This window comes from Ranitomeya imitator, chromosome 2 (genome assembly GCF_032444005.1).
Source record: "Ranitomeya imitator isolate aRanImi1 chromosome 2, aRanImi1.pri, whole genome shotgun sequence".
NCBI classification, from domain to species: domain Eukaryota; kingdom Metazoa; phylum Chordata; class Amphibia; order Anura; family Dendrobatidae; genus Ranitomeya; species Ranitomeya imitator.
In genome coordinates, this window is record NC_091283.1 from 634,232,776 (window position 1) to 634,255,796 (window position 23,021).

At 43.8% G+C, this 23,021-nt stretch overlaps 1 protein-coding gene across 5 annotated transcripts in view; it reads left to right on the top strand.

Moving 5' to 3' along the window:
* The window catches only part of INPP5F (inositol polyphosphate-5-phosphatase F), a 160,351-nt gene extending 155,513 nt beyond the window's left edge, over positions 1-4,838 (top strand). For all 5 annotated transcript variants that reach the window (XM_069752654.1, XM_069752655.1, XM_069752658.1 and 2 more), the window contains 2 exons: positions 3,176-3,263; positions 3,352-4,838. In XM_069752654.1, the coding sequence (XP_069608755.1) occupies positions 3,176-3,263; positions 3,352-4,408 (1,145 nt within the window). In that variant the 3' untranslated portion in view covers positions 4,409-4,838. The remainder of the gene's footprint in view (positions 1-3,175; positions 3,264-3,351) is intronic.
* The last annotated feature ends 18,183 nt before the right edge of the window (positions 4,839-23,021 follow it).

Here is a 23,021-nt window from a genome sequence, read left to right on the forward strand (position 1 = left end):
AACCATGTGCTTTCTTTTCCAGGAAATTTTCTGCTGCTGAGCGTAATTATGATGTGGGCAACCGAGAGTTGCTGGCCATGAAGTGGGCATTCGAGGAGTGGCGTCATTGGCTTGAGGGTGCTAAGCATCGCGTGGTGGTATTGACTGATCATAAGAACCTTACTTATCTTGAGTCTGCCAAGCGCTTGAATCCTAGACAGGCCCGTTGGTCGTTATTTTTTGCTCGTTTTGATTTTGTGATTTCATACCTTCCGGGCTCTAAAAATGTGAAGGCGGATGCTCTGTCTAGGAGTTTTGTGCCCGACTCTCCGGGGTTATCTGAGCCGGCGAGTATCCTCAAGGAAGGAGTCATTGTGTCTGCCATCTCCCCTGATTTGCGGAGAGTGTTGCAGAAATTTCAGGCTAATAAACCTGATCGTTGTCCGGCCGAGAAACTGTTCGTCCCTGATAGGTGGACTAGTAAAGTTATCTCTGAACTTCATTGTTCGGTGCTGGCCGGTCATCCAGGAATCTTTGGTACCAGGGAGTTGGTTGCTAGATCCTTCTGGTGGCCATCTCTGTCACGGGATGTGCGTGCTTTTGTGCAGTCCTGTGGAATTTGTGCTAGGGCTAAGCCCTGCTGTTCACGTGCCAGTGGGTTGCTTTTGCCCTTGCCGGTCCCGAAGAGGCCTTGGACACATATTTCGATGGATTTCATTTCTGACCTTCCCGTTTCTCAAAAAATGTCGGTCATTTGGGTGGTCTGTGATCGCTTTTCTAAAATGGTCCATCTGGTGCCCTTGGTTAAATTGCCTTCCTCCTCTGATTTGGTGCCTTTGTTCTTCCAGCATGTGGTTCGTTTACATGGCATTCCTGAGAATATTGTTTCTGACAGAGGTTCCCAGTTTGTCTCGAGGTTCTGGCGAGCCTTTTGTGGTAGGATGGGCATTGACCTATCTTTCTCCTCGGCCTTCCATCCTCAGACTAATGGCCAGACCGAACGAACCAATCAGACCTTGGAAACATATCTGAGATGTTTTGTTTCCGCTGACCAGGATGATTGGGTGTCATTTTTGCCGTTGGCTGAGTTCGCCCTTAATAATCGGGCCAGCTCGGCTACCTTGGTCTCTCCATTTTTCTGCAATTCTGGGTTCCATCCTCGTTTCTCTTCAGGACAGGTTGAGTCTTCGGACTGTCCTGGTGTGGATTCTGTGGTGGACAGGTTGCAGCAGATCTGGACTCAGGTAGTGGACAATTTGACCTTGTCCCAGGAGAAGGCTCAGCTTTTCGCTAATCGCAGACGCCGTGTTGGACCCCGACTTCGTGTTGGGGATTTGGTTTGGTTATCTTCTCGTCATATTCCTATGAAGGTTTCCTCTCCTAAATTTAAACCTCGTTTTATTGGTCCGTATAGGATTTCTGAGATTCTCAATCCGGTGTCTTTTCGTCTGACCCTCCCAGACTCCTTTTTCATACATAATGTATTCCATAGGTCGTTGAGGAGATACGTGGCACCTATGGTTCCATCTGTGGAGCCTCCTGCCCCTGTTTTGGTGGAGGGGGAATTGGAGTATATTGTGGAGAAGATTTTGGATTCTCGTGTCTCTAGACGGAAACTCCAGTATCTGGTCAAATGGAAGGGTTATGCTCAGGAAGATAATTCCTGGGTTTTTGCCTCTGATGTCCATGCCCCAGATCTTGTTCGTGCCTTTCATGTGGCTCATCCTGGTCGGCCTGGGGGTTCTGGTGAGGGTTCGGTGACCCCTCCTCAAGGGGGGGGTACTGTTGTGAATTCTGTGGCTGAGTTCACTTCTGTGGTCACAAGTGGTATTGCAGTCTCTGGGCTTCCTCCCTCAGGTGTTTTGGTGAGCTCGTTGGCTGCCTTGCTATTTAGCTCCACCTGAGTCTGTCTTCCTTGCTCCTTGTCAATGTTCCAGTGTTGGATCTGAGCTACTGCATCTTTCCTTGGGCCTGCTGCTCTGCTAGATAAGTGCTTCTAGTTTGTTTTCTGTTTTTTTCTGTCCAGCTTGCTATTGTCTTTTGCTGGAAGCTCTGAGAAGCAAAGGGGTGCACCGCCGTGCTGTTAGTTCGGCACGGTGGGTCTTTTTGCCCCTTTGCGTGGTTTTCGTTTTAGGGTTTTTTGTAGACTGCATAGTTCTCTTTGCTATCCTCGCTCTGTCTAGAATATCGGGCCTCACTTTGCTGAATCTATTTCATTCCTACGTTTGTCTTTTCATCTTGCTAACAGTCATTATATGTGGGGGGCTGCCTATTCCTTTGGGGTATTTCTCTGAGGTAAGTCAGGCTTGTATTTCTATCTTCAGGCTAGTCAGCTCCTCAGGCAGTGCCGAGTTGCATAGGTAGTTGTTAGGCGCAATCCACTGCTGCTTATAGTTGTGTGAGGATAGATCAGGTACTGCAGTCTACAGAGATTCCACGTCTCAGAGCTCGTCCTATTGTTTTTGGTTATTGCCAGATCTCTGTATGTGCGCTGATTACTGCACGCTGTGTTGCCTGATTGCCAGCCATAACACCGGGCACTCTATAGTGAGTATTGATCTATGTGGGGTGGTGTCTCAAATAGGGACATGACCCAGCGATAAGTTATGAGCGTGTGACATAATTGGTGCAGGGCAGCTAAAATGAGGAACAGACTCCGTTTATAATTATAATAGACAATATGTTAGGGTAATTTGATATTGGTAGGGATACACAGGGGGTGTTGTGCTTTAAGGTATTAACATTTCTTCATAGTTGTATTTGACACACACCTGTCAATCTTTTTTTAATGGTTTCTAATAAAGATTATATATAAAGTTTTATTGGACTAGTACATCATTTGTTCCCTAGTGGAATGTGGTTGTTGATATATTGATGTGTCCGCTATGACAAAGTATTCACAGGGGGGCCTGTGGTTTATACAAAATTTAGGATAAAGCTCAGAATCCCCCATAATATGTGGTTGTGTTGGTGGTTTGTGAGTTACACATGTGAGGACAATAGGAAAATTTCAATCTCTGGGCAAAACTCTGGAGTGTGCTGCTCAGGGTTAGGGTTACGTACTAGTGTGAACCTCCAGTAGGGTGAGCTCGGGACGCCACCCTGCTGCCCACAACAAAATCTTCACATTTCAAGTCCTAACAGAAAGGCTTGACTCATTATTTCTCTGTACCATCCCCTGTTGTCTGATTTGCAGATACGCTGTTGTGTATAGCAGAAATGCTGCGGATCACAAAACAAGCCCTTGGATCAGATGTTTTCATCTTTGAGAAGAAGCTAGAGAGGTGAGAACATTGGGCATTAGGATTTGATGTCACACAGTTAGAGAACAAAAATAATGCATTTTTGGTTATTCACTTTTATTTTTTTTAGGAAAAGCAGCAAACCTCATGTGGAAATAATGGGTATACGCTCCAGAGGGCCAAAGTTGGGGATCAACACTGTGGGCCTTGCTCAGAGCAAAAACTTCCTGATGAGTAAATTCTCCTCCCTCAACCAGAAGGTCAAACAGACAAACATTGGAAGTTTACGAAAGTTAGGAACCTTAAACAAGGCAGAAGTGAAAGGCTTCCTGAAACCAAACCTGCAGGTCAGTCTGTGGAAGTCTGATAGCAGCTTGGAAAATCCTGGCAGCGATGGTAAAGTGCACATAGAATCGGACCTGGACCTTTCTTCGGACAGTGACTCTTACCATTCCGATGACTACATTCCCAAGTCTGACATAGAAGGGCAAATCATTGGCTCTTTGGAGAACATTGGTCAAGTAGATTATGTCCTTCCCAGTTGTGGAATCATTGCCTCAGTCCCTCGTCTGGGGAGCCGCTCCCAGTCAATCACCAGTGCTGAGATTAATGTTCACATTCCTGCCCAGATCCAGGTCACTAAGTGTGAAGCCTCCCCTGAAGAAAATGTCCTCATAGATTTTGGGACCCCTATTGATGTTTACTGTCATCAGTTTGTTCAAGATGCTCAGACCAAAGACAGTCTTACACACAGTGACGAGAAAGAGAAGGTGGATCATCTCCCCCTGAGCAGTAATTCTGGGCATGCCTCACCCTCCATGAAGGCATCTGAAGCAGATCTACTTAACCGGCCATCTCAGCTTGATGTGTCTGGAAATGACCCTGTTCCACATATGTTGTCTGTAGATCCAGCTCCTGCCTCTGTTTCTGGAAGATCAAGTCCTGGTTCCGGTTCTGCAGCCTCTCCAGCTGATAGCAGCAGTAGTCGAGCTGTCTCTCCATTCGCCAAGATTCGTAGTTCAGTAGTCCAGGTGGCGAATATAACTCATGCTGGACTGGCTCAAGGAATTAACTTTGCTGTGGCGAAAGTACAGAAGTCTCCAGATCCTGAAACCATTGTGGTTGCACAGAAAAATGATTTTAAAGAAATGTTCACCCAGTGTCAAACACGCATCATCCAGATCTGAGTGAGCATCAGTAACGAGACGGCAGCAGTGTCCTCCTTCCCACGGCCCTGTGTGCAGGGAAGTTTACAGGTTTTAATGGTTTCCCTTTTTTTTTTTTTTTTTTTAAGATCTCTATTTTTGCAGGCAGAATTTTTGACATTTGTTATTGAAATTCCTTTACTTGACACATTTTCGGATTATTATTATTTATTTATATAGCACCATTGATTCCATGGTGCTGTACATGAAAAGGGGTTACATACAAATTACAGATATCACTTACAGTAAACTACCAATGACAGACTGGTACAGAGGGGCGAGGACCCTGCCCTTGCGAGCTTACATTCTACAGAATGGTGGGGATGGAGACAGTAGGTTGAGTGTTGCAGGAGCTCCGGTGTTGGTGAGGCGGTAGCTCCGGCAGTGGTGAGGCGGCAGCAGGGTCAGTGCAGGATTGGGACATTTGTTTTTTTTTTTCATTGCAATGATATTTATTTTTGCTCTTACACTGTACAAATGCACACAGCCACCTGCTACTGATACGTTTTGTTTTGCACAGTCTTCCCTTCTTTTTGCCTTACAGGTATTACAGTCTATTGTAAGTATCCGGTCACGGTCCACTGAAACAAACTGCAATACAAAGACAACTGCTGTTAGCTGTATGTGGTCAGCCATGCCTGACGTCTGTCATCTGTATGTACATTGTGATGTGCTTGTTGCCTTTGTCATGTATTTATTATTGTGTTTTCTTCACCGTCTAGAACCTTGTCTGTTCTTGGTTTGTAGTATTTTAAAAGGAAAACATTAAGATATCTATAAGAAAGGGACTTATTTTAATAAAAAAAAATCTGAGACTTTATTTTTCAGTGGAATATTCCTGCCTTGTGTGTCTTCAATACAGGAAATTCTGTCTAGCTTATATGTATATTATAAGCTAATGTAATATATTATCTGTATAGTAAGAGCATGGTCTGGGTTTTGTTATGATTGTGTAGCAACTCAGTCAGGGGAAAAAAGGGAAACTAAAATCTGGAACTGACCCAAATTCTGTGCTCCACATACAGACCATGTGAAGTCCATCATAAGGATGAGCTGAATTCATTCCATATTTTACTACGCTGAGTATACAGAGCAGCAATGTACCCCCAGTACCCCCCAGCCCTGACTGACACTGGCTGTACATTGCGACTGGCTGTCCGGCAGGGCTGGAGGCATGTATACTCCAGAGCGTGACAGAACTGATGCCTCCCCCAGCCCGGACTGACACTGGCTGTACATTGCGACTGGCTGTCCGTCAGGGCTGGAGGCATGTATACTCCAGAGCGTGACAGAACTAATGCCTCCCCCAGCCCGGACTGACACTGGCTGTACATTGCGACTGGCTGTCCGTCAGGGCTGGAGGCATGTATACTCCAGAGCGTGACAGAACTAATGCCTCCCCCAGCCCGGACTGACATCAGCTCTACATTGCGGTCGAGTGTTAGTCAGGGCTGGGGCCTGACTGAACCAATGCCACCCCTGCCCCTATGATTGAATACTTTTGGGGAGAATAAAGATCCTCCCCGATGTATTCGGCTGCAGAACGCTGATCACCTGCTGATTAACTGCATATCTTCAAGAGTTATTTATGGTGACAGATTCCCTTTAAACTACACCTTTGTGGCTGGGCATCCAAATGAGATCATTACCAGCAGGAGAAAAAAAATATAAAGCCGCACCAGAAAAGTCATGGGGCAGACACATGAGCAAATGAAAACACCTGTTACCCTAAAAAGACTGCAGCAAGTATAACAGAAACTAAACACCCAGAGAAAAGGTGAATCTTCTCGTGGCTCAACGGACAGAGAAGCCAACCATAAAGCACAGGCTCAGGGGTTCAAACCCAAATGTATGACAGTACCCCCCTTCTACGAGGTGCCATTGGACCCATTGAGTTCCCCAACCGCTGACGAAATTCCCTCACTAGGCGATCCTCATGTAAAAATCACATCAATCCAGTAATTATCTTACGGACCGAAACCCTTCCATTTAACGAGATATTGCAGTCGACGTCTCACATGTCTGGAATCCAAAACTCCTTCCACCTCATACTCCTTATCCTCCTCCAAATTAACCTCAATGATATCCTGAGGACCTGACTTCCAATTAAACTTTTTAAGAAGAGAAGACTGTAAGGAATTATTAACCCCTTTCCGACGTTGGGCTTAATAGTACACTCACATCGGAATCCCTCCCTTTGATGTGGGTTCCGGCGCTGAGCCCACATGCCAGCTTTTTTTAATCACTCTTACCGGAAGCGTGCCGGAAATCCCACCCATCAGTGACCATGTCACGTGATCGCGGGTCACCGATGGGTTGGAATGACAACCAGAGATCTCCAGCCGACCTCTATGGTTGTCATAGCCTGATTGCTATGAGGGCCACCCAGAGGTCGGCGCTTATAGCAAGTGAGCATTTCTGCTACACACAGGCGATCTAATCATCACCTGTATGTAGGAGAGCCGATCAGACAACTGCAGCGTCTAGTCTCCCATGGAGCATATTGAAGCATACAAAAAGTTTATAAAAAATGTTTTATATTTTTAAAAAGTTCAAATCAGCCCCTTTTTGCCCTATTCAAAATAAAACATTAAAAAAAAAAATCAAACATACACAAATTTGGTATTTCCGAGTTCAGAATTGCCTGATCTATCAATATAAAAAAAAGTTAACCGGTTAGGTAAACTGAATAATGAGAAAAAAAATTAAAAACGCCAGAATTAACTTTTTTTTGTCACTGTTACATTGCAATAACGAGCTATAAAAAGATCGTATCTACACCAAAATCTTCACAAAAAAAATGGAGACACTACGGGTCTCAGAAAATGGCAAGTCCGTGATAAAATACATGGGCAAATGAGTCCAAGGTTGAGTCAGAACCTTGTTAGGCAAAAGAAACTCTGCCGGGGCCTGGGGAGTGGTTTTAGACTTGGCACAAACTCGGCTCTCATGGACATACTCCTCAACATTTTCTCGAGCACTCTGCCACCAAATGGACCTGGAAATGGGTCTCCAGGTGACACAGGAACCAGGATGTCCATCCAAAACAGTCATGTACTTCGTTAAGAAAATCAGTGTGAAGCCAGGACGGCACAAAAAGATTGCTGGGAAGCAAGTCCACCGGTGCACCAACCTGAGCTTCAACAATGCACTTTGAGATCAAACCTAAAAGCACCTACCACCACCCCTTTACTAAGAATTTTGACTGGATTTTCAAGCCTCAACTCGGTATAAAACTTTGTGATAAATCATCAGCCTTAACATTCTTAGTACCAAGGACATATGCTACAATCAAACCGACCCAAAGAGGGCACACCTTTCCTATCTAGTCCAATCACTTGGAGTCAACATACAGGAAATTTTTGTGATCAGTAAAGACCGTTACTCTTTGACTAGTCCCCTCCAACCAATGTTTCTATTCCTCGAAAGCACTTTTAACAGCCAAGAGTTCCCAATTGCCTATATCATAGATGGACTCTGCTTGTGAGAGCTTCCGAGAAAAAATAGCACAAGAATGAAAGCAACCATTCTTTTTCTGTGAATTAACAGCACCATCCCCACAGAAGAGGCATCAACCTCAACCACAAAAGGCAATTCAACATCGGAACAGGAGCAGAAGAAAAGTCTTGTCTTGAGAAGAGCAAAAGCATTAACAGCCTCCATAGACAAACAGGAAAAGTAAGTACCATTTTTGGTCATATTAGTAAGAGGTTTGATTATGACTGAAAAGTTCTTAATGAACTTACGATAATAATCAGCAAAACCTAAGAACCTCCATCAAGCTTATTGTGGGACGTTCTGAGACCAATTAAACTGTAAAGTCCAAATATGTGCATGTAATGAGCCACACTGGTACACTGAGCATCACAGAAAATCTACTTATTTCATCATATATAATTTGCCTCTGTTGAACTCTATAGCGCCACCTGTTGGAAGTAGCGATCCTACAAGTCGCAATCAACCCTTTAACTAGTCTTGCAGTATGACTTAGGATATACAGTGAGTACAGAAAGTATTCAGATCCCTTTACATTTTTCACTCTTTGTTTCATTGCAGCCATTTGATAAATTCAAAAAAATTCATATTCTCATTCTCTGCACCCCATTTTGACTGAGAAAAACAGAAAGGTAGAAATTTTTGCAAATTTAATAAAAAAAGAAAAATTGAACAATCACATGGTCATAAGTATTCAGACCCTTTGCTCAGACACTCATATTTAGGTCCCATGCTGGTCATTTCCTTGTGATCCTCCTTGAGATGGTTCTACTCCTTCATTGGAGGCCAGCTGTGTTTAAACTGATAGGACTTGATTTGGAGCGGCGCACACTGTCTATATAAGACCTCACAGCTCACAGTGCATGTCAGACCAAATGAGAATCATGAGGCCAAAGGAACTGGCCAAGGAGCTCAGAGACAGAATTGTGGCAAGGCACAGATCTGGCCAAGGTTACAGCAGAATTTCTGCAGTACTCAAGGTTCCTAAGAGCACAGTGGCCTCCATAATCCTTAAACAGAAGAAGTTTGGGACCACCAGATGTCTTCCTAGACTTGGCCATCCAGCCAAACTGAGCAATTGTGGGAGAAGAGCCTTGGTGAGAGAGGTAAAGAAGAACCCCCAAGATCACTATGGCTGAGCTCCAGAGATGCAGTAGGGAGATTGGAGAAAGTTCCACAAAGTCAACTATCACCTTTGGCCTGGGACAGCTCATAGAGGTGATACTGAAAGCCATGAGATTCTATGCTGATGACATACAGATCTACATCTGTGGACCATGTGGGATATGGGGTAATGAAGGGTATGCTTGCTATTGTAAGGTGACATTAATCCAGATTAATAATGGAGAGGCGTCAATTATGACACCTATCCATTATTAATCCAATAGTATGAAATGGTTAAAAAAACCCACATTATTACAAAGTATTTTAATGAAATAAATACACAGGTTGTTGTAATATTTTATTATACTGGTAATCCACCTGAAGACCCTTGTCACTTGAAACAAATGTAAACAAAACAAACAATATTCCATACCTTCCGACGATCAGTCTCATCCCACGCTGTAAATCCATCTGAAAGGGTTAACAAATTTTACAAGCCGAAGCCTGCTAATGCAGCCGCCCCTGCCTGTAAAAACCCAGTGAATGAATGGAATGTAGGTGAATGACCCCTAGTTACCTCGAGTCGCGGTGATGCGCCCTCTGCCGGATGTCCTCATATGAACTCGAGCCTGGGAACTTTTCAGAATATTTTCCTAACCCTAAGGTCATTCACCTGCATTCCATTCATTAATTTACAATAGCAAGGTGACATTAACCCTTCATTACCCCATATCCCACCGCTACACGGGAATGGGAAGAGAGAGGCCAAGTGCCAGAATAGGCGTGTCAAGGTGAAAATATATTTTCTTTATACACTTTTGTACTTTTATATTCTTATGCTGTGAAACAATAAGTTTTTCCCCTTTATGCTTGCTAATGCAATTGTATTTAACATGGCTGCCAGTATTCACCTTTGCCCTAAATTCTGATTCTGATAAAGAAGCAAGTAACACATTCCAGAAGCCAAGTATCATTTCTCTTGAAATGGAAACTTAAAGTGACGTGGAGGAAGGAGGATCTATCAGATGACGTCAGACCAACCAGAGGGACTGAATACTAGACATATTGCTTAAACCCCGCCTAACCCCGCCCTCTGCACACCTTCCCCCAATAGATCATATAATGTTGTGTATTAGAAAATAAAGTCAGTTGCTGTGACGTTGCTACACCTTGTAGACACACGAGCATGCAATGAGATTGAACCAGCATTTTGTCTGACTCATTCTTATCCGGTACCAATGCTCTTATTCTGATTTGGAATGACTGGTGAAGGAAGGGTATTGTCGTGACGACCCCGACAATTTGGCGCAACCAACGTGGGGCGTGGCCGGCGATCCGAGACCCCCTGGACCCATGCCTGGATGTCCGTGGACGACACCCGTAGTGGCTGACGTCGAGAACTGATCACCCTCCAAACACGGTAAGTGGAGATCACATACTATGTATGTGTCACACTTGCTAGTGTTTCAGCCGTTATTGGTTAGTCTGTGGTCTCCTTGGGTCTGGGGAGTGACCGGTCGAGTGGTGAGACCGAGCGCGATCCCGTGCCACGCTTCGAACCAGCAACTGAGAGACGTCGCACTCCACATCCTCGTGTACACACCTCCTCCACCGGTCATTGTACTCCATTCAACCAACCTACCCGTGACTATTGCCTAGTAGTGATAGAATGAAAGATTGAGAAAGTTGTAGATTGGGGGGCGGCTTAGAGAAAGGGATAGGAGACGCAGCCTCTGTGATATTGTCCAGATAGGTAATTAAGACGTCCCGAGAGGGGTCCACCTGCATTTCCGGGGAGGGCTCTCACTAGGAGACCGCCTCCCAACGTTTAGAATATCGTGACAGGGCAGACTGTTAATCACTGGTGTTCAGGTTAGGGAAAAATATTGAGCGCGAGGCTCTTTTTTCATAGCACGACGAACGTGAGGCTCCGTGTTTAGGACACAAGTCTTGTTGTCGCTGTCAGCGGCCTGCTGCAGAAGGGCATAGTATTCTGTGAGTCATGTTGCGTCTCTTATAGCAGAAGTCCGTGCCCCACGAGTTAAGTGAGGATGCTGTGGAATCAAGACAATAGTAGAGTCACGGGAGGGCAAGAAGGCAGTCAAGAATGTTGAGAGGTTGTACAAGCATGTAAGATTGCCCTCGACAGGGAGATTGCAGCCGTCTACATGGCACCATCTCATAGAGAACAAAAGGGGCATGTTGAAAGATAAAGGATTGTTAGAACAAGCGCAAGCTCATCTGCGAGTTGAGCGAGGCTTAAAGAACGAGGGATGGAAAGCGGTTGATGGAGAGGGAAGATCATAGGATGCAGAGCCCGTGTTTGGTTGTAGGGTGTCTCGATCGTTAGTTTTTCTAGGGTGTTCTGGCATATGAGTTGTGTGAAGGTTTTGTAGAAATTAATTAAGTCTGAGAACTGTATTCCGTTACTCTGTGTGGTTTTCCGAGACACCCGATGGGAGGGGTCAAACCGCTGCGCTATTGCTTTCTTTTGTGTTGAGGAATGCTGTGATGTTCTTATCTATTCCGTGTTTCTAGTGTGGAGGGGGAGAGTCGCTGCGTCCTCTCGGAATTTTCTATCCTTGTGTAGTATGTGCAATAGTACAATGTTGTATTGAATTAGAAAGAATTATTGTAAGTTTAAAGTAAAATATGGTGTTTTGTGTTAGAAGGCACTTGTAAGAGATTGTTTGGTTATCAGTGTGATTGAAAGATTGGTAAAAGATTAATCTGCTTCAAGTTGAATGGTTGATATATAGCTAATTAAGGATTAATAGAGAAAGTGAATTCGGATCTGTTTTTGTCACATTGAAAAAAGGAAAGTTGTCTATTACTATGACAAAAAAAAAAAATGGATGTTTGTGGTGCAGGAAGGAACTGAGAAAGTGACTGAGATTAATGTGTTGGGAAAGCAAACAATAAGAAATTTGGTACAGGGGGGCTCCCTGTTCGGTAATATGGTCCCTCCCCAGGAAATTAAGTCTCTTCTCCCGACTGTAAGCTCTGTGCCCCTTAACCCCAAGGCACCAATATATCCTAGACTGCCGAGAAGTTCTATGGGCGTCTTATGGTAGTGTTTAAAGATCTGGGGTTTTCACTGTATAATAAAGCCCATTCACACGTTTTTGTGGTAGCTTTGATGTCCGAGTTTTAAATCTGAATTGAAAGAGGCAATAATGTCAGTTAGACCTGACATCGAGAATTCCACTGCGGACGATGCATTGAAAAAAAAAAAAAAATAGTACAAAGTTTTCAGAAGAACTTAACCCATTCTGTATCAGCAGCAAAATTAGAGGCTAAATCAGCAGCTGTGCTCTGTAGCCCCCACCACAGCTTGCAGCTTCAAGGACACAGCTCGTTCCTTATCAGTGGCCGGGCTCCAGCTCCAGTCCCCCTCCCTTACACAAATCTAGTCTCATACTCCAATATCCACTTTAACCCTGTGTCTGGAAATCTCCCTCGCTATGTTAATTCTCAGACCAAGAGCTTGTTTTAATTAGAGTAGATGGCAGACCCAATAAATATACTCTCACAAAACCCATCCCTGTGGGACCCTTCCCTGAAGTTACTGCTCAGTTTGTAATCTTTTCTTCATGTCCGGTAAATTTACTGGAGGCAAATTTATTATCACAGTTCCGCTCCAGAGTATAATTCCAAGATAATGGTCAAATGGTATTTACGTTATATAACCCCTATGCAGATGAATATAATGAGATCTGTATCTTACACGCCCTTTCCCGATCAGTTTGCAAAAAAAAAAAAAAAAAAATATGGGCGAGTGTCTTTACCCTGGCAGTTAGAATATCCCTATGTCACGCTGCTTCAGTATGTGGGTAATCTTTTGTTGTGTGCACAGACAGAGCAGGAAGCCATTGTTGCCAGTGTTAGTTCAGATCTGCCAGATACTTGCGAAGGCTGTCGGGTTTCGGCCTCAAAACTTCGGTTCTGCCTTGGTCAAGTGATATTTTTGGGTCACTGTCTCCTTCAGGGTGCCAGACACCTCACAGAAGAAAAATAGCCGTCAGCTACAAAAGATGAGACTGAGCTCCAGCGTTTCCTTGGACTATGTACTTATTGTTGTCAGTGAATACCGGACTCATCCCGCATAATGCAATTTCTCTACAAGGCCCTGAAAGACTGTTCAAGATATGGTGATGATTTTGGCAGATTCCACACTGGATACACTGTTACTACGGAAGACACTGTAGTGCACGGAGCTGCACTCCCTCTCTCTGTCAGCACAAGAAGCAGAACTTCAGGATCTGTCTACTACATGTACTTTGGCCAAAGACAGACCGGCTGATATATATATATATATATATATATATATATATATATACGGACTCACAGTATGCATTTGGTATTGCTCATGATTTCGGAGCCCTATGGACCAATCGAGGGTTTGTTACTACCGCCGGGACTCAGTGAAGAATGCTGAAGCTGTTAAAACCCTCATGGACTCAATCGAATTACCTACTCAGGTGGCCATTATCAAAGTTAAGGAGCACGGTCCTAGGAACAGTCCACAGACTGTTGGTAACGCCTTTGCGGATATGCAAGCAAAAGCTGCTCCTCTCCTACCCGTTGAACAGACCATACCAACTATGGTGACCACACGCTCTCAGCGTAAACAGTTACAAGAAACACTGACTCTACAGGAACCTGATGATCCACGTCAGACTGAGGTTTTCTGTCGGACCCCGTGAGACCGTTTAATGACGATGCAGAGAATGTCTCCAAAGGAAGAAGTGAAACAGTGGAAGGCTGATGGAGCACGTATGGACAATGGTCTCTGGAAAAAGGACCAACTTGTGTGTCTCCCTAAGCGGATGTACCCTGCTATTGCCACGTGGGCGCGTGGGCCCACACATCGAGATATCTGTCAGATCTGCAATCCCGGTCAACTTCAACGTGTACCCCCGAAGCATCTTGCTAAGCCCGACTATCCTTTCCAAAGGCTCCAGGTGGCCCATCTCACGTTGCCTAAGTCTGGAAGGTATGAATATTGTCTGGTGGTTGTCGATATGTTCTCCAGTTGGCCAGAAGTATTCCCGTTACCAACGTGACTGCAAAGATCACAGCAAAGAAACTGGTGATGGAAGTTATATGCAGATATGGTGTTCCAGAAGTTGTTGAAAGTGACCAAGGCCCGGCCTTTTCTTTTCATGTGTATCAGGAGATTCTGACAATGCTTGGATCCACTGTAGCCCTCCATACTCTGTACCATCCACAATCTAGTAGGAAAATTAAGAGGCTGAACGACACACTGAAGGGACAATTGACCAAAATGATGCAGGAGACTACGGCTCCATGGCCAGGGCTCTTATATATTTGTACTACCCCTATTGCAAAACATGGCCTGTCCCCATATGAGATATTGTTTGGTGCTAGGTTCTCAGTTGCAAATTTTCAGTCTCAGTAGTTATCGAAGAAACTGACTGTGCTGTTCAATATGTTATTCAACTCAGTAAAAATGTTGCTAACACCCATGTTTTAGTTTCTTCTTCCCTTCCAGATTCAGCAGAAACCGATATTTGTCACAATTTGAAGTCTGGTGATTTTGTGGTCGTGAAAAGGCATGTCAGAAAACACGGACTGGAACCCTTGTATGACGGTCCCTACCAGGTCCTCCTCATTACTCCTATGTCAGTAAAGCTGGAAGGAAGGCCGACATGGATCCACGTATCGCACTGCAAGCTGGTCAAACAGACTAGTAGCAAATAAGGGGACATAATGTTTTAGTTTTTCGTATTTCCATATAATAATAATAATATTGGTAACCGCATGGGACAGTCTAAATTCCCCAATATCCTTGAATAATAAGTTTGTACAATATCATGAAAGATTAGTAGTACAGATGGGTATAGCCAATAAAATTGTCAGTTATACAAATGTGGGATAAATTGGTTAGGGCCACAGATTATCCAGATGATCAAATTTGGGATATATTGGATATACTTAACACTACTGCCTGTGTTATGAATCTGTTGAAGGGTTTAAAGCCCACTGATTGCTCAGATTATGTCCCACTAATTCATGAAGAACCCAAACTAAAGGTCCCAGGGGGGATAACCGTATTAGCTGATGATTATACCTGCTATAATTCACGCGACACTACAGGTACACCAGTAGGGGTCTTCGAGACAGGTTTCTGCAGAGAGAACAGTTCCCTAGATACTGACTTGCTAGTTAATCATACACAGTATATGTACGACATTTATTGGTTATGTGTAGATGGTAAGCTCCGTCCCAGGTTGCCTAATACCTGGACAGGTCAATGCACCTTTGTTAAACTAGCTATGCAGTTCAAGATTTTACCTTGGGATCCAGAGACACCTGATGAATATACCCGAAAGAGAAGTCTCGATCAGCTCCACATGAGTTATGAAGAAGATCCATTGGTATATGTCGATGGCATTGGAGTGCCAAGGGGGGTGCCTGACCGATTTAAAGCCCAGAACCAGATCTATGCTAGCTTTGCTTCCATAATCCCACAGGTGCAGATTAACAAAAATGTTGATTGGATCAATTACATATATTACAGTGAACAAAGGTTTGTCAGTTTTATCTGTGATGCTTTCCAGGGTATAGTTGAGGAATTGGGCCCTAACACTAGAATGACCCTCCAAAACCGACTAGCCCTTGATATGATCTTAGCTGAGAAAGGAGGAGTCTGTGGGATGGTGGGAGAGGAATGTTGTACCTATAGCCCTCAGAACTCTGGGGTAAATGGAAAGACCATGATAGCCCTTAAAAAGATAAATGGGTTAGCAGCAGAATTAAAAACTAATGCTGGAGTAGACACATCTTTCTTTTCCGGCTGGTTGGGTGGGCTCAAAGGATTTCTTCAACAAGCTTGTCTAGTACTGATTGCCCTTCTTGTAGTTGGATCGATAATTCTGTTGTGTTATTCCCCTGTATAAAAAGGTTATCACTGAGGCAACTCCGACTGGCACCTTCCTCAACCAAGAAGTAGACCCACCAGAGTGCGATGGCACTGATCCAGGGGAGATCCCTAAGTACGTCCCCCTCAAGAAGTTAGACAATACCCCTTATTCTCAGATGACGCTAAGAGATGTAGTCTAGGGACAGCGGGAGAACTCCATGTGAGACTAGTGAAGGGTTCAGCTGTCTGGAGGCCTCTCACAAAGGGAGAGCTTCTGAGGTGTCTGGATGAAGAAATCCACCTCCCCTTTCCCCAGCACATGGACAGTCTCGAACGATCTTTCTTTTTAGGGAAAAACTTAGTGTTTAGGGGGGATTGTCAAGGTGAAAATATATTTTCTTTATACACTTTTGTACTTTTATATTCTTATGCTGTGAAACAATAAGTTTTTCCCCTTTATGCTTGCTAATGCAAATGTAATTGTATTTAACATGGCTGCCAGTATTCACCTTTGCCCTAAATTCTGATTCTGCTAAAGAAGCAAGTTATACATTCTAGAAGCCAAGTATCATTTCTCTTGAAATGGAAACTTAAAGTGACGTGGAGGAAGGAGGATCTATCAGATGACGTCAGACCAACCAGAGGGACTGAATACTAGACATATTGCTTAAACCCCGCCCTCTGCACACCTTCCCCCAATAGATCATATAATGTTGTGTAGTAGAAAATAAAGTCAGTTGCTGTGACGTTGCTACACCTTGTAGACACACGAGCATGCAATGAGATTGAACCAGCATTTTGTCTGACTCATTCTTATCCGGTACCAATGCTCTTATTCTGATTTGGAATGACTGGTGAAGGAAGGGTATTGTCGTGACGAGCCCGACAGGCGCATCTTCCACATGTGCCTTTTCTGGGGTGGCGGGGGGCAGATGTTTTTAGCCAAGGGGGGGGGGAGAGAGGCAATAACCGTGGACCCTCTCCAGGCTATTAATATCTGCCCTCAGTCACTGGCTTTACCACTCTGGCGGAGAAAATTGCGCGGGAGCCTACGCCAATTTTTTCCACGATTTATTCCTTTAATTTAATAGCTAGAGAGCCCAAATTTTGCACATACACACTAACAGTAGTGTGGAATATTCCAAAAAAAAAGGGATATGAGATGGTTTACTGTATGTAACCAGGTGTCATATGTCTGGTTTAGGAAGGAGATAGGACAAGCCGGCAATTGAATTACCGGCATCTCTCCTATCTAGCGCTGTATGTATATATGTACACATATACATATATATACACACATATATATATATATATATATATATATATATATATATATATACATACACACACACACACATTAATATACATATATATATACACCCCTATACTATGTGTAGACATTTATTATAGCTATTCTAACCTGTCAGTGTGATTTTACTGTACACCGCACTGAATTGCCGGCTTTTCTATAGAACACCGCTGCGTATTTCTCACAAGTCACACTGATGGTCCGTGTGTAATCCGGAATTTTCCCAGCCCCCATAGACTTTCATTGGCGATTTTTTTGTGCGCAATATGGTGACAAACAGTATGCTGCGATTTTCTACAACCATAGAACACCGTATAATACAGATCTGTAAAATACGGCAGGAGCTGGGCCATAATCATTGTACCGTATGCAATCCGTATTTTCTGCACCTTTCGTATGTCCGTAAAACTTGCTAGTGTGACGCTGGCCTAACCTGTAAGGTGGCTCTTGTGGACCATTGCTCTAGAACAGTGTTTCCCAAACTCCAGTCCTTACGGCCCCCAACACATCATGGTTTCAGTATTTCCGTAGTATTGCACAGGTGAGAACATGTGGCATTTTCTGATGCCTTGATAATAATTTTCCCACCAGTGCAATACTACGGAAATCCAGAAAACATGAGGTGTTGGAGGCCGTGAGGACTGAAGTTTGGGAAACACTGCTTTAGAATATGAGATGAGTACCCACCTCTTATTTTTGCCAAGGACGTTCTCTCTGTTGTAAGGGTGTGTTTACTGAAGACCTATTATAGAAGGGTTATAGGACTGAATATACTGGAACATTGCAGCTCTTTTTACCCCATCTTGGAGACCTCTAACATTACAACTTAAAATTTCAATTGTACCTGACATTTTGGCCAACGTCAAAAGATTTACCCAGTATGCTGCCATCTAATAAACTTTTTAGTACATTTTCTGAATTTAAACTATTAAACTGTGGAGAAATCCAGAAAATTGATATTTTGCTCCTATTTATAGACAGGCCTTAAAATAGTATCACAATCCCTGCGGTCAGAATCCAGGTTAACAAGGGGCTATCCAGGGAGTACGGGCCTTGAAGGAACCCGGTGTGCTCGTTCAATAGCTAATAAAAGGTGTAAGAACATCAGTCCCAAACTTAGTTTTAGACAGTTTTCCATAAATTGAGTGGGAGCATTCCCTTCCATTTTTTCTGGGATTTCTATTGTTCTTACGTTATTCCTTCTCATGCAGTTTTCTATGGCGTCTGTTTTATCAACCAGTTCAGCTATATGTTGGACAGGACTAGTTTGGATCCTTTTACTATTCAGGATACCGCCCTCATTAGTGGGCATTAGGGATTCCCTAGCAACCCCCACATGTACTCAGCCTGGCTAGCAGATGTAAATCATTCAGCTGCGGCAATAAAAACTAAATTTCCGAGCACTAAAAAATACTCGGAGGACCCCCGAGCGTGCTCGGGAAATCTCGAGTAACGAGTATATTCGATCATCACTACTCTCCACCCAATGAGTCAAGAACTACATGTTTGCAGGTATCTGTTGTTCCTCCATTTCATCTCCTGACAGATTACAGACAGCAGGGTCATGAGGCATTGTGGAAATAAAATGAGTTCTAGCAGTCTTTTTCCAGGTGGGCAAACCGCTGTAGCTTCACCGCCACTTCCAGCCTCTTTGCCAGGGCTGCATTAGCTGACTCTGCCTGTTATGGGGCCTTCTTGGCCATCACAGCCCCAGGACCCTTCTGCCTTCTACGGGTAATTGTACCAGCTGAGTGATCTGGAAAACAAGTCTGCAGCCACTGGAAATGTTCACTCCCCTTCTCACAGCATTCGGTAAGTGTAGGAGAGCAGGTATCAGAATAAAATCACAAGAGAACGAGCCTTCAGTGCTGCACCCAACTCCATGCTGCGCTAGACCATGCCCCTACGGAAATGGAATTTTACTCAACATCCAACCTCATATTTTGGATTCCATGAGGTATAAAACTTCTCATTAAGGAATGATTAATACTCAACTACATGATTCATAATCTAGTACTGAACAACAGGATCATGTAGACATCTGTAACCATCACCCCTGTAAGGTCGGCGCAATGCGGCAGATCCGTGGTGCCTTAACGACATGTTTCATTAGCGAGTCAGTCCTCATAGGTGGAGTCAAATGTCACGACTGCAATGGTAAAATACAGTTCATGCTGATAGTTTGTATCAAAATATTAACGGATAACACTTCAATACATCTTCGTGATAGTATATCCGCCAAATGCAAAAATCATAAACAAAATGAACACCAATTTATCATGCCTCTTCCACCTTCGTCTCTGTACTCTTATTTTATTCAGTCTCATTGTAAAGAGTATTGCACAAGTGAGGTAAAAATGACTTGGGATTAACACAGCAATAAAGGGGAGAACCCCACATTAGATCCCTCACTAACAGGTCATAAAACGTAACCTTATAGATGAATAGAGAGGTGACAGTGGAAATTTCAATTTTAAAATGAGTAATTATGTCCTTATTCTGCTTCTAGGAATTTTTTCTATTAGTCCGGAGTCACACTACCATTGTATACGTATTGATTTTATACGTACGTATAAAATCGCATAGCACTCGGACTAGTATTCATCTATGGGGCAGCTCAGATCACTTTTTTCTCGGCTGTTTTCAGTGTGCGAGTGAAATCGCAGCATGCTGCAATTGTCACCGTCACTCGTCTCACTCGCACCCATAGGCTTATATGGGTGCGAGTGAGACAACACAAATCACTCATATCATCCAAGTGATGTGCGTTATACGCTGACCCCGGCAATGGAGGAGATGGAGAAACTCATTTCTGTGCAAGAGGCGCGGAGCACAGACGCATGACACTTGGCTCCTGCTCGCAGCAGCGCAGGAGCTGAGGGTCACTAGCACATTGCATCCGACGCCGGCCTTAGAAGGAACATTGCAATCCTGGTTGTTGCCATTTATGAAAAATAGGCAGTCATTGTCTAGCAGGAAAGGACATATAATTAGCATGTAATAATTAGGCAATACTGTCCCATACTGAGGTTTGTTTTTGTTTTTAAATTTTATGTTTATTTGCCTTGATTTGTTATCAATGCAAAATATAATTTTACATCCAAGTGTTAGTCATTATAAATGGTACTACATGGGGGCAGATGAGACCCTCCCATGAAGCAACTGGCTGCAGCAAAAGTCCTCTCCCACTCCAAGCTAATCTACAATAAGAGGCAAAATAACAGCTGAAAGAGGAAAGGAAGGCTCACCATACGATGTGATATCGCGTTATCTGAGCATGCTGGGGTGTTATCCGTATCTTGGGCATGCTTGGATAATATGTTCGAGTCCCTGCGGCGCTTAAAACAGCAGCAACACATGCAGGGATTGCCTAACAAATAGTCAGCAGGGACTCAAACATTATCAGAGTACGCCCAAGATACTGGGAGAACACCTGAGCATGCTCAGATAACAGTGATGAGCGAACAAGCACGGCTAGCATGTTTCTCAGGCGTGCTTGTGCGCTAAATAGGGGGAATAGTAGAAAGCAGCTGCCAAACACTATTTCCTGAAAAAAAAAAAAAATCAGTCATGCTCAAAATTGAACAGTGTGATCCTCCTCTTCCTGCAGACATTTGCTTTTATAGGGTAGTTGGCCAAGACTGATAAAAGTGTGGGTTTAGCCTGTTGAGAGAGGATCTGAAGTGACCATTCACGGTTGACACAGTGATTTTCAAATTAATTAACAGGGCGTTGCCGGCAACTGAAAATGACCAGACGGAAACGTGTGTCTCTGTTTGAAAGGGAGGGAGGGAGGGAGGGAGGGAGGGAGGGAGGGAGCGGGGGGGGGGGGGATCAGGCAGATCTCTGGCCCCCGTTTATTGTGTTTCACTTTTCATAATCATAGAAATTATACTTCAACCAAATCAGCATAAGAACACACTCTCAGTTCTTAACCTATAAGAATGCAGGAACAGTCTGTACGACAAAGTCTCGTAGAACAATACACCCTCAGTAACATAGTAACATAGTTAGTAAGGCCGAAAAAAGACATTTGTCCATCCAGTTCAGCCTATATTCCATCATAATAAATCCCCAGATCTACGTCCTTTTACAGAACCTAATAATTGTATGATACAATATTGTCCTGCTCCAGGAAGACATCCAGGCCTCTCTTGAACCCCTCGACTGAGTTCGCCATCACCACCTCCTCAGGCAAGCAATTCCAGATTCTCACTGCCCTAACAGTAAAGAATCCTCTTATGTTGGTGGAAAAACCTTCTCTCCTCCAGACGCAAAGAATGCCCCCTTGTGCCCGTCACCTTCCTTGGTATAAACAGATCCTCAGCGAGATATTTGTATTGTCCCCTTATATACTTATACATGGTTATTAGATCGCCCCTCAGTCGTCTTTTTTCTAGACTAAATAATCCTAATTTCGCTAATCTAGGTATTGTAGTTCTCCCATCCCCTTTATTAATTTTGTTGCCCTCCTTTGTACTCTCTCTAGTTCCATTATATCCTTCCTGAGCACCGGTGCCCAAAACTGGACACAGTACTCCATGTGCGGTCTAACTAGGGATTTGTACAGAGGCAGTATAATGCTCTCATCATGTGTATCCAGACCTCTTTTAATGCACCCCATGATCCTGTTTGCCTTGGCAGCTGCTGCCTGGCACTGGCTGCTCCAGGTAAGTTTATCATTAACTAGGATCCCCAAGTCCTTCTCCCTGTCAGATTTACCCAGTGGTTTCCCATTCAGTGTGTAATGGTGATATTGATTCCTTCTTCCCATGTGTATAACCTTACATTTATCATTGTTAAACCTCATCTGCCACCTTTCAGCCCAAGTTTCCAACTTATCCAGATCCATCTGTAGCAGAATACTATCTTCTCTTGTATTAACTGCTTTACATAGTTTTGTATCATCTGCAAATATCGATATTTTACTGTGTAAACCTTCTACCAGATCATTAATGAATATGTTGAAGAGAACAGGTCCCAATACCGACCCCTGCGGTACCCCACTGGTCACAGCGACCCAGTTAGAGACTATACCATTTATAACCACCCTCTGCTTTCTATCACTAAGCCAGTTACTAACCCATTTACACATTTTCCCCCAGACCAAGCATTCTCATTTTGTGTACCAACCTCTTGTGCGGCACGGTATCAAACGCTTTGGAAAAATCGAGATCTACCACGTCCAATGACTCACCGTGGTCCTGCCTATAGCTTACCTCTTCATAAAAACTGATTAGATTGGTTTGACAGGAGCGATTTCTCATAAACCCATATGATATGGAGTTAAACAGTTTTTCTCATTGAGATAATCCAGAATAACATCCCTCAGAAACCCTTCAAATATTTTACCAACAATAGAGGTTAGACTTACTGGCCTATAATTTCCAGGTTCACTGATAGAGCCCTTTTTGAATATTGGCACCACATTTGCTATGCGCCAGTCCTGCGGAACAGACCCCGTCGCTATAGAGTCCCTAAAAATAAAAAAGCATTAAGCTACTTACTGGTAGCGGCATTTTTCGGAGGCCCATGACAGCACACGAGAGAGGGGATCCGCCCTTAAGGAACAGGAAACCTACAGATACAAAAGGGCGGCACCTCTCCCCATGCATCAGTTGTATTTCAGAGCCTGAGAGGACTGCCGCGGTTAGTGGTACACAAATATACATTATATACATTTTGAAACAAAATAACCCATTATTGTAACAAGACACCATACGTGAGATTTACATATTACGCTATATACATATCAGGAAGTGCTACCCCCACGTGAATAGGGAGGAAACTAAGGGTGCTGT